Source organism: Sycon ciliatum, chromosome 6, assembly GCF_964019385.1.
Source record: "Sycon ciliatum chromosome 6, ocSycCili1.1, whole genome shotgun sequence".
NCBI classification, from domain to species: domain Eukaryota; kingdom Metazoa; phylum Porifera; class Calcarea; order Leucosolenida; family Sycettidae; genus Sycon; species Sycon ciliatum.
The window spans coordinates 2731516-2748192 of record NC_088648.1 but is presented as its reverse complement, the minus strand read 5'-3'; the positions used below and the strand labels follow the sequence as shown (position 1 = coordinate 2748192).

General features: G+C 46.7%; 1 protein-coding gene across 1 annotated transcript in view; it reads right to left on the bottom strand.

Moving 5' to 3' along the window:
• The window catches only part of LOC135819162 (uncharacterized), a gene marked incomplete at its 5' end in the record, with an annotated part of 333212 nt that overhangs the window by 162042 nt on the left and 154493 nt on the right, over nucleotides 1-16677 (bottom strand). The window contains 3 exon segments of the mRNA XM_065332321.1: nucleotides 4943-5113; nucleotides 9343-9501; nucleotides 11491-11658. Coding sequence (XP_065188393.1) covers nucleotides 4943-5113; nucleotides 9343-9501; nucleotides 11491-11658 — 498 coding nt within the window.

Sequence of the window (16677 nt, the reverse complement as noted above, 5' to 3'; positions counted from 1 at the left end):
TCAGTGGTCCGAGCGGCTGTCATCCACAGACTTGTTGAACCGTTGGGGAGACCCAGTACTGATGTCTACACGCCTCCGCAATCGGCGTCTGGAATGGACTGGGCACGTTGCGCGTATGGATGAGGATCGCACCCCCCTCCAACTCCTCTTTGGGTGGCTACCTGTGCCTCGGCCGTTCTGTGGTCCCCGGCGACGGTGGAAAGACACGGTGATGACCGACCTCAAGGTTGCACTGCAACAGCCATCTCAGTGGTTCATCCTTGCTCAGGACCGCCAACAGTGGAGGGAAGTACGGGTTGCCCCTCAGTCGAGCTCCACCATGCCCAAGTCTGTGCATTGCGCAGTGTGTGACCGGAACTTCTCACGGGTCTCAGATAGAACGCGGCACAAGTGCACCACTCAGAGACGGCTTCCCATCCAGCTCCAGCGTGGATCAGTGCAATGCCAGAACTGCCAGAGGTGGTTCCGCAGCAAGGGTGGCTACTCTGTTCATCGATGCCAGCCTGTCACGAGTTCTCCTACACCCACAGTCAGTCTGTCTGTGCCACTTTCAGCTTGTTGCCAGCAGCACTGCCCAACATGTCAGCGATGCTTCCGTTCTGCGGCCGGGTTCAAGCGCCACAGCTGCAATCGTGGTGCGAGACCATCTGCTGCTGAGAGAGCAGCTCTGCCCCTCAGCTGCCCACGTTGTAAACGCAATTTCCGCCGGCAGCAGGACCTAGCCAGACATTCGCGGTCCTGCTTGTGATCCGTGTCCCGTTTTCTGGTCCCCTTTCCATAGGGGTGACACTTGCCCCTCTGGGCAGTCATGCTGCTAGTAGTAGTAGTAGTAGTAGTGTGTGTGTGTGTGTGTGTGTGCGTGTTTTATTCTCTTCTTCTTCAGTCATTGTTTCTCTCTATTTTTCTCATCGTCTTATTATTTCCCGCGAGGTCGCGGTTCTTTTTCACTCAGAGGAGGTATGTTAGGTACCTCCTCCCGTACCTTTTCTGGCTGGCCTGCATGCATGTGGTTGTAATTGAACACATCGTATTTGTAGCACTCTTGTACTCACCTTTTGTCTCCTTTCGTTCTGTTGGCCTGGGTAGCTACTTGCGCGCCCAGAATTGCCATAGCTTCCCAGGCCCTTTATCTTGTCATTCACTCTTGATCTCTACCTTTTGAGTCACTCTCCCATAATGTAGTCGTAGTACTTCGTCTTTGTCCGAGTCTCTTCATCGTCTATAATAAATGTCGTTCTACATACCTGTCCCGTTGTCCGTTGTGTCTGGAGACCTGAGTGAAAGCCAAACTTAACAGTAACTTATAGGTCTTTTTCTTTTTGCATGATATCCAGTCAGGAGAATGAAGTTGAAGACACCACTGCAGCTGTACTTATGGTTGATGTAAATACACCACCTGCTCACACGCTCTCCTTCTCACCATCACCACCACCACCATCAGTTCGCGCCTGGCGCCTAGTCGGTGCAGGGTTGGCGGTATCCGACATAGCATGCTGGTATATCAAGTAGGGCATGACACATAGAAGATGACACAGCAACGACATAGCTCGATTGCGACATACGTTTCGTCCCCGTTGGACTCATCAGGCAATCTTCTTCTTGGATGTCTTCAGCTCCGTATTAAGACATCCAAGAAGAGGATTGCCTGATGAGTCCAGCGGGGACGAAATGTACGTTGCAATCGAGCTATGTCGTTGCTGTGTCATTTTCTATGTGCCATGCGCTACTTGATGTAGCAGCCTGCTATGTCGGATACCGCTAACCATGCATCGACTAGGCGCCAGGCGCGAACTGATGGTGGTGGTGGTGAGAAGGAGAGCTCTGTGCCAGAACCGAAGTTTGCAGCCTAGAGAGCGTGTTTTAGAGATCCTACTCTGGTTCTGCCCGTACTAGTAGTAGTAGAATCCTAAAGGACGTTTTGGCTCTTCGTTGAGCTCATTTAGTTATTACACATAGACACTCAGTGTCTTTCCACTCGGAAACAATTCTCCTCATACTTCAGTAAGAATCATTATCATTAGTATCAGAGATACTCAAACTCGTGACTGTCCTCCAAGTAGTAATGATGAGGAAGCGTCTACATCACGACGGCTGGTGTAGATATTCCCACCAGCCGTACGCGACGCAGAAAATGCTAGTGTCAGGATAGGGACATCGTGGAGGCGAATAGAGACATACCGTAGAAGTCTCAGGTAAACAAAAGCAACACGACAGGAAAAGAAGAAGACTGTATAACCATAAACGGGACAAGTCATGGCAGTAAGTATGGATCTAGAAAACGGATGGGAACAGGGTTGACTTGACATAGAACGTACATGTAACAATAAATCGTAGTGTTGTCCGATGGTAACACACAGTAGCCATAAATACAAGAGATGCATGCAGCTGTCAAATCAAGAGTCAATGTACAGAGTGAAGACGCATGCAATATCTAACACTCCCTCCTTTGAGGTACAATATCTAACAGCGTGCGTGGGCAGGCGTGTATTTACCGCCATATTGCCAGGTGTGTCTTTACCACCATATTTATCAATCATGTTATCCAATCGCTTAGAAATTTATATGAGAAAAATTGCGTGAGCTGCCTGAGCAATATCCCGAAGAAATTTCTCAAAAAAACTCAAGATTTTATTCCCGTAGCTATGCAGAAGACGTTACTTCAGTAACGTCTGGCGCTAGCCAGGGTCCACACAGCTTTAATTTGGTATTAAATATTTTATGTGTGTGTTTGTTTGTTTATTTGTTTGTGTGTTTGTGTCACGCCTGGCGTTATCCCGTATCTGTCCCGTACCGTACCGTACCATCAAACACAGCTGGCCACATACAGCTGGCCGCAATATTCAAATAGGGCTTTTAAACGCAAGATCATAACGTGAAGCAACTTGGAAGAATGGGTATGAATGCGAAGTGTATGGGGGAATGCATGTAGGGCGATAGTGCGGGTTCGAATCCCAGGATATGCCTGAAAAAAAAAAACCAGCAGAATTGAAAAATGTATAACATCCCTATGCGTTTTTTGCCGTCATCCAGGCGGTAGACGGTGTCGTATTACCCTCGATCGTACCTGTCCCGTACCTATCCCGTACCATACCATCAAAGATGGCTGGCCACAATGCTTATTCAAATAGGGCTTTCAAATGCAAGATCATAACAAAAGTGTGAAGCAACTTGGAAGAACTAATATGTATGTGAAGTGTATCGGGGGATGCATGCAGGGCGCGCGATAGTGCGGGTTCGAATCCCAGGTTATGTCTTTAAAAAAAGGATTTTTTTAAAGAATTTCTAACATCCCTATGCTTTTTTTTGTCTAGGTCATCAAGGCAATAAAGCATAGCATAGGGCCCTGAGCTTCCAAGCTCTCTCGTTTAAACTCGGATACTGAGCCAGTAATAAAGGTAAAAAAAGAGAAGAAACACATGAGAACGAGTTATGCAGCAACTATCCACGACTGTAACAAGATGATAAACGATCAGATTTGGTCCTACGTAACCATGAACCTTCCAAGTTGGAAGGCTGTTGGTTTGCGGACTGGAGATGTGTTGGAGCTAGGTCTCGGGTCGCTGAATGTCTCAGTAGCCTGTCAGTTTGTGCCCTATTAGCACACTTTCTGACCGTTTATCATCTTGTTACAGTCGTGGATAGTTGCTGCATAACTCGTTCTCATGTGTTTCTTCTCTTTTTTACAAGATTTTATGATCCGAAAAAGTCTAGAGGTCTATACGTTTACGTCTATACGCATTATAGAAGCCCCACAGAGCCAGCGGATTTGTTCTTTTTGTTATTCTTATGATTTGTGCTTTCACATTTAAGAATTTTTCCATGATCGTGAGGTGGTGTGTTGTGAGTTAAAAGTTTTTGAGGTTATCATTTCCCACATGCGTGATAGCGATCGTGGCTGGTGTTCTGGGTGGGTAGGCGGAGTTTTTATAATCTGCAGTGCAGGCTGACGTATTTTATGGGTGTGACTGGTGTGGTATAAATGAGTGATTGGTGTGATTTTTCCTCTTTTCCTCTGTTTAATTTTATTATTATTATTAGGATGATTACTCTTGCTCAACTCGGATGGTGAGCCAATTAAATTGTGGTGAAAAAGGAGAAATAAAAGGGGGGGGGTTGTCAACTGACAACCGCTCTGTTTAGTTGCTATTCACTCTTTAGATGAAAATTATTTTATTAATGATGTCGAAAATTATTGACGTTTCGGGCCAGTCACCCATCGTCAGAACAATGTACAAGGAGCGAACCTGGCCTTTTATAACGAAAACAAGTGAGAGCGTATGTAAAAAAAACACACAATAGCCGTATGCAATTGAGTGTCTGAATTTGCATGTACAACGGACAAGGAGAATTGCGCTGAAAGAGTAGGTATGCAACAGCTCAGCAGTGAAAAAGGAGAAGGACAAAATGAGCCTTCCAAGTTGGAAGGTTGTTGGTTTGCACCTTGGAGAAGTGTTGGAGCTAGGTGTCAGGTTGCCGAATGTCTCAGTGCTCCTTGTCAGCTTTGTGCCATTTTGTCGCACTCGCTGACTTTATAAGATCTGGTTGCGTTGGTGGACAGTTAGTCATAACTCGTAACACTTTGTCCTTCTCCTTTCTCACCATAATTCTACTCTTGGGAGGGAGTTATGTTGGAACAGTTAGTACGTTATTTTGTGTATGGCATGTGTCTACGGTGTTTGTGCATGGGCGTGTTGCTGTGGTGAGAAAAGCAGTCTTCATCTTGAGTTCGTCATGTCTAGTTGTGTTTCCATCATCTTGTCAAAATTATAGTCTTTCAAATTAAGTTATCTCGTCGACCATTGTCTGAGTGTGCAGATGGCACGGGGCTGGGAGCAGGTGAAGAAATTCAGTTACAACAGTTGTATTCGAGCATTGATTATCTTCACGATGGAAAGTGGAAGAGTGATATTGATTGAACGTTCTATCAACGGGTTGAACTTACGCGCACACATGGGAATCAGTGTGAAAGTTGGATTTTGGTGGCATTCTTTGTGGTAAATGACTTTTGTCAATTGATAGTTGGTGTTACATGTCACTTCGTAAAACCTGGCTTTTGTTAACACGGCTGTGGTAGTTACACGACCATTGTTTACACTTGGCGTTGTGCAGAAGGCTGTAAGATAGATTGCATCACAATTAAAGACACAAAGTGAAAGAGTTTATTCCCGTAGTTATGCAGAAGACGTTACTTCAGTAACATCTGGCGCTAGCCAGGGACCACACCGTTTTAATTTGGTGTTAGCATCCCCCCCAACTCACAACAGAGCAACCGAGTTTTAGATTAAAGCTGGAAGTGCCGATCCGAGCAACTGGTATGATGGCTCTGCTTGGAGCCGATAGCTGGCTCGCAGTTGAGCCAGCAAATGACTCCGCTTGGAGCAGCCGAATGACTCCGCATGGAGCCGGCAAATGACTCCGCATGGAGCCGGCGAATGACTCTGCATGGAGCCGCCGAATGACTCCGCATGGAGCCGCCAATGACTCCGCTTGGAGCCGCCAATGACTCCGCATGGAGCCGCCAATGACTCCGCATGGAGCCGCCAATGACTCTGAGTAGAGCCGCCAAATGCTAAATATATAGAGATGCATAACCAGTTGAGAGAATATATTTCATAAATCGGCACTCCCAGAGTGGATCATAAAGTGCAGCTACCCGTGAAAATTGTAGGCAGTGCAAGCTAGGTAACGAGTGACTAACAAAACTCGATATCATGGGTTGAGGCCATTGGTACAGCCACCCATGCTTTGGCTGCAGGTGGCGTCCGAATGTTACTCGGGCAGAAATCGCTTTCCACCTTCCCGCCTCTCTGAATATCGAGTCCTGCAGCTGATTCGAAACGAGTGGCCGGTGTACAACGCCAGGCCAAAGCCACAACTGATGAGCAATATCCTCGCAGTTGCTGTAAAGCCGATCGATTGGCATCCGCAGCTGATGCCGCTAGCTTTCCCAGGTGCTGCCACAATTGCAAACCACTCTTTGCGATTGCTGGTCTACTTGATTGACTGACCATCACCCTATCCCCGGTCGCAATTGTATGCGCACCAGCCAAGTGCACCACTTGCACCAGTGAATAGCAGCAAGTCGGGGACGGCGTCCACTTAGGGTGTAGGAAGAAGGACCGGCCGTTGTACTAATCCAGGAGCTCCGGCCATCAGCGAAGATCTTTGAGGCACTCTTCGGAGAGCTTGATCAGGTAATACGGCTGCCAGTACCAGTTGGCAAATGACCACAATCTCTAATGTGCGTCCTGGGACTATCACTCTTGTAGGAAACGAGAGCTTTCCCAGAAGATACTTGAGTTGACATTGGGTAGTTGAAGCTGTGTGAAGAGTGGCCTGTAGGTCGCGAAGCTTGGCAAGTTCGTCCATAGGCAGACTGATGTTAGCTCCCGGATGTCCAGGATGACGCCGATAAACGTCAGGACGTGGCTGGACCCCCCACTTTTGCTGACGCCAGAGAAACACCGAGGTATGTAAACGTACGACGCCGAGTAGCGAGTTGCTGCCGAGCTAACACAAGTCCAGAGCATGCATAGAGACAGAAACGTTAGTCGAGGTATTTCCCGTAATGGGATGATGCCAATAATGTCAGGACTTGAGCTGGGGCCAGAGAAACACCGAGGTATGTAAACGTTCGGAGCAGAATTATCTGAATAGCGAGTTGCTGGCGAGCTAACACAAGTCCAGAGCGTGCATTGAGGAAGTAACGTTAGCTGAGGTATCCCCGTAATGCAACAGGCGTGGGAGTGCAAACTGCTCGCACATAATCCATTCACTGGCAGATGCGACAGAGTTCCATATAGCTGGCCTGGAGCGTAGTACAGTCTGAAGGGCAGGACACTCTCATAAGAGTATTGATCCTGCCAGCGGATCAAGGGCCACTCCTCTGGGCGGACGTTAATTCGGCAGAATGTACTTTTAACATTGAGCTTAGCAAGATACACCGGGGCGAGCAATTGTCTTATCATCTTTGCAGCTTTGTTAATCTTGACATTGTGGAGAGATACGGTCTGCTGGAATGTAATCGTTGTCACTTTGACCCTCCAGGCTCTACAAATGGTGTGGCGTGTGTAACTTCCCGTTCATCTAGGAACCGCATCTACGCCGGAACAGCACAGAGCCGAGAAAGGGGTTGAAGAACACGGGGCCAGCTGTTTCAAGCCTGCTACAAGAAACGTATCGTTGCGCAGACATAACAGTATAGTCTTGGTTAGCATGTGACCGTGTTAAATTCAATGGATCTCAGTTAGATGAGTGGTTGCTGATGAAACCTACCACAACACCACAATTACGACTATGTGCAACATACATCCGGAGCAAAGGATCAGAATGTGAGTCCAGTAAGTTAGAGAAGTGAGAAACTGAGTGCTTACACAGTTACTGACGAGGCCTTACAGTTAGCCCTGGGGTTCTCCTGTCCGCATTGGAGGCAGCACTGCCTGAGCTGACACTTGCAAGCACCGTACTCATAGTGGCGGCATACGGTTGCGGTACATGATGCGAGTCTGGACTGGTGAGTTGGACGAAATGTGCACGGAAATGCTGGTGGGTGCACTGAGCTGCACTGCTGGCAGCACTGCTTGAGCTTACACGTGCAAGCGCCGTACTCGTAGTAGCGGCATACGGTTTCGGTACGTGATGCAAATCTGGACTGGTGAGTGGGACGAAATGCGCACGGAAATGCTGGCGGGTGCACAGAGCTGCACTGCTGGCCGGTGGGTCGTGCTGTTCCAGTATGCGTGAAGCGCAGTTGCCACAAGTTGATATTGATAACCTGGCTTGGGAGATTGTTATTTTTCATTGCTATCATCGTTCGGCCTCATTTCCTCAGTGCTGAGCTGATGAATCCACAAAGGATGAAACAGTTGTCCGCAGATGGAGTATTGATAACGTCCAATTTCTTGCTTTCGCCGCGGCGATCGTGGCCAAATACGTCGACAGGCACTCGCGAAACGGGGTGAGGGACAGTGGAACTCAAACCATTCATGAACAGTGTCCAGGCCTCAGCTCAAGTGCTACAGTCATGCAGCCTACGACGCACAGCTCTGGGTTCGGATTCAAATAAATGCTATTGCGCCAGAAGAGCAACAGGGGCTATGGAGTTGGAACGTCGCCGGAGCTGCACTAGAACTCACTGCAACTATTATATCGGGCAGCAAGAAATCGAAGTCTAGGAACTCGCCTCTCTAGACACGATCGAGAAGGGCCCGTATATAGGACAGTCAGGTTCACCTGCTGTTGGTGCTGCATGCGCATATGGCAGTCGTCACTGCACCGGGCTCCCCGTAGGGTCCGGCCTGCTGGCAGCGAGCGGCGACATGGATCCAATTAGAGTGGCGAGGAGAAGCTGGGTGGCATTGGTGACGGCAGTGGACGCGACGGGCTGAACTAACGTTGTTACTTCCAACAGAAAATCAAAATCCACGAAACTCGCCTCTCTGGATACGAAATACGATCGTCAGGCTCGCGCCTACTGTTGCAATGATGTTGCTGCGTGGCGGCCATCGCTGCGTTCGCAATAGGCGGGCGGCGGAGCCAGGTAGAGCGAGGAGATCCGGAGAGGCTGGACGCCCGTTGGTGACGACGACATTGTTTCAAGGCACAAACAAGGGTCGCTGAGATCGGAACTTGAAGCGTGATACTTCAGGAAACCTGATGATGGCGCAAGCTTAAAAGTCCACAGACGATGTTCCACTGTAGACGACGACATTGTTTCAGGCACCAACAGGCGTCATTGAAGTCTGAATTTGAAGCGTAGAGATACGAGAATGCAAGCTTGAAAATCTAAACGGAAGGAAATTGTTTGGGAACACATGTTCCGCAAGTTGCACGCTCAAAAGTCCACACAGCAATGACATGCAAGAGACATTGTACAAGGATTTTGAAGGGCGCGTGCCCACGTGACTCGCGCATGCGCACAGGTCGGGCCAGCTCGCAGGGCTGGCTGCTAACTCGCGTTAGCATGCTTATTTTGTGTTTACAAGTATGCACTACAAATGTAGGAAGGTGGTGATGGACTATAGTGATGCTGTACGAGTGTATGCGTAGGTGTGCAATATTGTATGCATGCTTATGAATAACACAAGCGATGCAATATGTACCTCATAGGCCCGTCCTGAACTAAGGTCAATTCCCAAATATACGCCCACTTCTCAGGTCTTTGTTCAGTATACGCCCGGAGCATATTTACGGACCTTTACGCTACTTGTTTCTTTTTTTTCGTGCTTGTCACTATACTTCCATGTCCTGCAGTATCAGCATCCCAAAAAAACCCGAATATTACACCTAACAAAACTTTTATGCATAGGGAAACAATGATTGCAAATGTAATGGCCTTCTTACGTTTGCATTGTCCAACGTCTGTCCAATCAGTACTGGTCATTGTAGCTCTGTCATCACAAATTGCATTTACCGAAGTAGCTGTTTGTACAAATCCGGTTGTGCAACTGACGGTACCATTTGCTGCAATACTGGCATTGGCTGTACCAGGTGTAGTACAAGCTAAGTCGCACAAACAAAAGCAAGCAATCAGATACGAAAAAGATGAAGACTGCGCACCACTTTTAATTGACTTCTTTTTATGTTCTTTCAGTCAAACCGTGGTCCATGACCAATTGGCACACAAAGTGCGAGAGAGGGGTGATAGCCAACCATGGCAAGAAAACAAGAAAGAAAGTGTAGTTTCTCAGCTAGACATGTGGGTTCGGTTTATTCTGGGGGGTGAAATGAGTGTATCATTATTTTAAAGCTGTCGAGCGAGGACTCAAACTATCCAGCGAGCTATCGAGTAATTCAGTACTCGATACACGACACTGAGTCGATATTAATTAATTCCTTTTCAAGACAAAGTACAGTAGCCATACATGTACATACTGGCAGTTACAATCTCTTTGCCTCATCTTCAAGGCTGGCATAAACACAAGAGTAATGAGCTCGTAAGCTGTCCCTTATTTTCACCTCCCATGTAAAACTGACACCATCCGTACCATGTATCACTATTTTTTTTAATGGCACACCAATATCACACTATGCTACCTGCCTGGATATAAGTTTGTGGTCAGATGATGTACATATTATCAGTTGTCTGAGGATTGCCTTAGCTTTGCTATGCGCACAGTACTGTCTATCAGCTGGATCTCTTTTGCGTACTGCGGCTTCTGATTTTCCAAATTTCGCAGTGTTTTTGCATACTGCCGATGTACTGCCGTGTGCACTGTATGAATTGTTTTGTTTTTGATACGCAAATGCTTGTCGGTGGCTGGATTTGCTTGCGCAAAACATGTGGGACTTGCACCACGACGTGATATTTTGTGCTGCGCGTACTCGAAGCATGGCATGCACTCGCTTTGGCACAGGGATATCCATCGCTCAGCTTGAGCTTGCCATGCTTCTACATACTTATCTGTAGCTGATCGATCCCCTTCAATTTTCCGAATTTTGCTCAAATTCTGTACTGCAGACGGAGAAGTTTTCCGTACAAATGCGGAAAAATACGGAAGGTTGGCAGCACTGTGTGCATGAAACGCAGCGCTACAACAATGACCTTTTGGCCATTTCAAAAAAGATTAGCAATCACGTTTTGTGGTCTTAAAAACTATGAAGATAAGGGAAATCCGGACAACTAAGTTGAGCTTATCAGAGCATGGCAAATTTTGCTGTAAAGGTTTCGGAACAATTGGAACAGCCGTTTTAAGGAGGTTCCAACCTTCTGCGCTGCACAACCGATCTCGCGCTCTTTTTTCCTGGGCAAAAGTCTTGTTTTTGCCAATAAGTGCCATAAATTGGGAAATTCCCATCTCAACTTACTAAAATTTGAACTCCGCGATCGACAGCCATATCAAAGAATATTGCTTCATACTACACCTGTAGTCTTCCCTCGGCCCCATCGAGGTTCCTGATGTTCTCTCTTCCTTTTTTTTGTCAGTGGGTATAGCAGGGCATGTTTTCAAAAAGCATCGCTGGTAAAGGGATGATTGCCCTCGTCTTCTGGGATGCTGGCGTGGCTAAGTGATGCTGCCCCAAGAACTCTTCTAAGGTGAGGTAATGTTGGCTTGATGGAGTTTTGTTTGTAGCTTGTTCTTGTACGCTGTGCCATGGCTCGTTTGTAGAGACCCATAAATCGTGCCAATATTGGGCCAATATTAAGGGGTATGCCAATTTCATGGTTCCCTTCAAAAGATTTGCGCGGGCTTTGGAATGTCGATCTACATCCCAAAGCAAACCTACCTGCAAAATTTGAGCGAAATCTTAGAGACCAATTTGCACATATGTTCTGGTTTTCTCAGACATGCTCTCTTAAGGCCAAAACGAGAATCATTCAGGAGGCTGTCTTGAAACATGTGTAAACAGGCGAATGGTGACAACACAGTGATTTATGGGTCCGGTCGCTGAGCGCAGGGATGCGACAAATGCATTTCCATATTCTGAGTTTCGGAGAAACAACTGGACATCATGCACATAGATTGCACAGCATTTTATCAGCTTCCTTACGTATGCATCTACCAGTCCACTGCCATTTTCCAGCTTGAGATCCACCTCCATTGATATCACAGTTGGCATTCTGTGACGAGAGCGTTTTGAATGCACCATAGGTGCATGTTACTTCACCAGTGGCGTCAGCGATCTCCTGAACGTTTCCAAGATCAGCGTGCGAGCAACCTGCATTCAAACAAATATTCAAAATCACAAACATGAAAGCACTGATAACCATGGAAACAAGAAACAAAACAACAACCAGTGAAAAGTATCAACACCAAATTTCACTTCAAGTGCGATTTTCTCAAAATCATGTGCCGCGGGATAAGGTCCCTTTTCACTTGCGCTGGCTCCAATGATAATAACAAGGACAATGAGAGAAGCAACAGCGATAGTGCAGCACCAATCACATCAATAGGAACAAACAGCAGAGCGCAGCTGCAAAAGATAGAACAGAAACTTGCCCAGCAGCAAAAGCAACACCAATTTCATTCTTGTGTTCATCACAATCGCTGCCACTGCTAACATCGCCGCCACAACTGTTATAGACTTCAATCACCTCGTTGCAATGTCAACATGGCTGCGTATTGCTCTCGTTGGACATTATCTTGCTGCATGCTTCGTATTATTTGTTGCCGGCTTACGCATGTCCGCAGTGCATTCCATCTTGATATGGGTAGCTTAGCTGTCAGTCACTCATTGTTTCCAACACTGTTACTCATAGTCGAGTTGTCTTGGACTGCTCTAACTTCGTACCTGTGTTACGTATGTGTTTGGGCATCCCCATCACTTTGATCGATGAGGTGACTCGGGCGTTCCTTCGTTTCTGTTTTCAAGTTCCCGCTTTTTCCTTCTATTCATGTTTTGTGTCGAGTGTTCTAGTGCTACGCGCGCATGCCCCACTGTTACCTACTAATTACATTCATGGTGAGAAATGCTTCAGAGACTGCCGTTGACGGCCCGTGTGGCAATCTTGCTGTGATAGTCCTGTTTTGTCTTTGTACTTTGGCCCGCGGGTCTCTCCATGTCAGGCGAAATAGCACGTCACAGTACATTTGAGACCAGCGGGAAGAAGATGACGACGTCCACTAATTTAGTATCTGTGCACACGAATGTGTTGTGTGTGTGACTTTGTGTGTCAGCTATGACATCAAACCCTGTGGTGCCATGCCCAACATGTAGGTGGTAACCATCCTGCAAAGTTGGACTGCTGTAGGTTGTTGCACGATCGTGCGGGCAACCATACTCCGAAGTACATTTTGAAATTCTCTTCGTATTATACCTTCTACCATTGAAATTCAATTTTCTTGCTGAGAGGGGTAGCTTGCAACCTCGATATGGCTTGTTCCAGGCATGCCTTGAAGCGAAAGCCTGTTGAAGTAGTGGCGGGGATCTGCCCTGCAACTGCTACAACAAAAAGTGATTCGATCTGAGAAAGCGTGAGACGACGAAACTGGGTTGAATATGGAGTATTTCAAGCCTCTTTAGACGAATATGGAGTTCTTTTTGGAGATAGACGTCGCGTCAAACGATATGGTTTCTAACTTCTGGCGTCTGATGAAGCCAGGGATCATTTGTCCAGTCATGTCGGCAGCCTAACCGTCGGTAAGCTTGTGAGTAGGATCTTGTTCTGCTCGATATGGCAGATCACAAACAAATTTGATATCGCACAAATTGAACTGTGCATTGTGCGTACGGTATTTAAAACACTCAGAAAATCGCAAAGTGTCTCTGTGTGGCTGTCCTACGTCACGAGAAACTCCAATCAGGCTCTAATGTCCTCTGTCTTCTTGATTGAATGTTGTTATGTCTTGCATTACATATAATATAATTAGTATAATATAATTATATACTTTGAGTAGTAATATCACTACCCCATGATTTGTAGTTTTTGCTCTGTTCTTCCTCTTATCGCATGCTCAAATAATGTCTATGGTATTTTCCTTGAGTAAGAAACGTGTACAAGTGCAAGATGACCTTGTCTGTCTGAATGTCCGATACTGAATAAGCGTGATTTTGAGAAGCTGGGAGGTGTAGTTTCAAACCTTTGCAAACCCACTATTCGTCTAAAGGGTTTCTCTGACAAAACCATCACATGTCTGGGCGGAACCGAAATGAAGGTTACAATGCGCAGTACTAATGTCTCGTACCAGGTCCTACTCAGAATGGTTGATAATGCAGGACCATCTCTCCTAGAGAGAGATATACTGGAGCGTTTCAAGCTCCCATGGAAAGAAGTGTTTGCGGTCAAAGCAGAATTGATCAGGCCATTGAAAAAGCTGAGTTGCGCGAGGAAATCATTTCACAGTTTCCAGAGCTTTTTGACTCCTCTTCTCTGGGCAGATTGAATACGTCTAAAGTTTCGCTTAAGTGGATAATGCCAGACCGTTTTTTTTTGAAGGCGAGGTCCGTACCATTTGCTATTACCGAGAAGTATGATGTGGCTCTCGAGAAATTGGAGAAATCAGGGATCATTCGCAGTCGATCAGTCAAGATGGGCATCTCCCACTGTTACTACTCCCTGGTCCGTGGTACAGACGTTATAACACGCGCACTCTCAAGCTGGGATCCGGATGTTCATGTAGTGACACGTAGATCTACCTACTCCCGCGCGCTATGAAAAGTGTTGCAAGATCTACAAGTAAGTAAGTAAATTATCGTGTCCGTTCCCGAAGGGAACTCACGACGGCCGCTAACACACGGTAAATCCTACAAGTAGTACCGGTAATTTTGGCAACATTTCGGACAAGTTGTTCTCACTTTCCAAGTAGCTTGTTGTTTTTGTGATCGAGACCACAAATTTGTCACGATTTGTTTGTGCATGTGTGTGTATATGTGTGTGTGTGTGTGTGTGTGTGTGTGTGTGTGTGTGTGTGTGTGTGCACGTGCTGTGCATGCGTGCGTGCACATGGATGTGTACATGAGGGAGCGGCTGTTCAAAACTATCTTAAAATAGTTTTTTATTAAACTACTAAAAATACCAAGAGTTTTGTATTGTATTGTAATATATTGCTTATATTTTACATCGCAAGTCAAAACGGGCAATCATGCCCAATGTTATGATGGCGATGGCAAGGGAGAAGAGATTAAGAACAAGATTAGATATCCCGGATTATGGGGAGTGAAGAAAACAGTGAGTCTAGGAATCTCTCCTTAGATTATCTTAACACTGGTCATGAAAGTAGACTTTCAATGGACATGAGAGTTGCGATGTGCTAGGGCAGGCCAGCTAGAGGGGAATGCTACGCTGTGAGCTTCCGAAGTACATCTATTCTGTGTTTGTTTTATGTGATGCATTGCAAATCCAAGGACAATCATCCCAAAACGGATAAAATCTAAGATTACCGTGAAGAATATTCGATATTCGTTCGATAAGGAAAGTAATCGTTTGTTAACCTTATAGAGTATTCGTTGCAAGCCTAGTTTCTTTTGATAATAACTGAATTGGGGAATTGTGTGTTGCTCCCTACATGGGAGCTCGCGGTTTTCCTGCCGACTTGAATTCTCACTTGACTGACTCACGACTGCCATCCAGAGCACACGAGAATTCCACCGAACCGTCCACACGGTAAGCCTGCAAGAAAGCACCACTCCCTGCTCAATGCACAGTGTTTCGGGGAATTCACCCCTCATCAGTTGAGCTTGTGTAGGCTGAGGAAGATTGTGCCTGAAGAGCACCACTTATATATTGCTCTCCAGGCACAAACATCACCAGGGATACAAACCTCCAGAGACGCTCCGTTTCCAGCGCGGCAAACATCTCGTGAACACCAGATAGTAGCGTAAGTCAGTGTCGCTCATGGAGGTGCTGAACAAGCGCTGAGGACCGCTGGCCATTCACAATGTTCTTGCCTCCAAACCGTCTATTTCGCAAGCCCGCGCTGGGGACAAGAATGTGAAGAAGAAGTTGGTGCGACTTCGGCGATACTTGGGGGAATTGTGTGTTGCTCCCTACATAGGAGCTCGCGGCTTTCCTGCCGACTTGAATTCTCACTTGACTGACTCACAACTGCCATCCAAAGTACACGAGAAGTCCATCGAACCGAATAACTGAATTGGACAATCATTATAATGGAATAGACACAGAGTCGTCATCACTGAATAAATCACTTACACTTAGGAAGCTTCCCTCACTGACATGCCTCTTGCATAGGTGTGAAACACAGGTGTTGGGAAGGTGACAGTGACTGAATGTGACAATATGCCTTGGTTCTGGTGGTGAATATCTCACCTACACCGTTGCCACTCAACTCACTGTATCTGTTATTCTTATAGCGCCATATCATGCTGTACTTGGTGGAAGGATTTGTTCTCATGATATGTTTTGGTGCTCGCGTTAAATGTCTCACTTACACCTCTGCTACTTAAGTTTCTGTATTTCACTTCCTCCGTTGTGTTCTTGTCATGATCTTTCTGTCGGCATTAGACAAACATGTCAGTGATCTATTCCCTACATAGAGTAGCCGCAGCGTCGTCCATCGTTCTGATAGGCTTTTGAACCTCCGAAAAGCGTGGAGTCCTTGAAAAAATCTGCAAAGCATAACCATTTCTTGACAGGATGCCAGCAGAACACAACCCAGGCGCATGACACCGAAGTGCGAAAATAGGGAACAGTTTGACGGACTGGGTGGCTCGAAGAAGTGCCCAGAATTCATGCAGAAGCCGGCCAGCCCCTGCTGGACCAGCACGATGGTACAGCAGGTCAGCACACAGCTAAAATAAATCAATGCACGTGTGTTTGCAGCTCTGGGGAAAGCAAAAGGGTTCGACATACGGGTTGTTGTTCAGCCGGCGCAAAGTCCCGATCTCAAAGTCGACTACTTGGCGAACTTCCACAACCTGAAGACAGACGCGTCACCCGCACTTTGGTGCATGCTTCGTATTACCTTGTTGCCGGGTTCGCGCATGTCTATGGCAGTTCCATCATGGGGCTCTCCCATACGTTGTTGCCTTTGACTTTGCTCAGCTCTTTCTTGTTCCTACCACTATCAACATAACTTGTAAACTAATTTCTCTTCGTGTTGCTTGTTGTTTGCCGAAAGCATGAAAGAGTACTTCGAAGTAGGTTACACCATCAATAGCCAGATGACGACCCTGGAGGACCTAGGCCACTCAGTATCAAACAGCGCCAGGCGCCCCCAACATCTACTCCCACCTGCTAGAGCCAGCACACACACCCGTGCCACCTTTCTCTTTGTCACC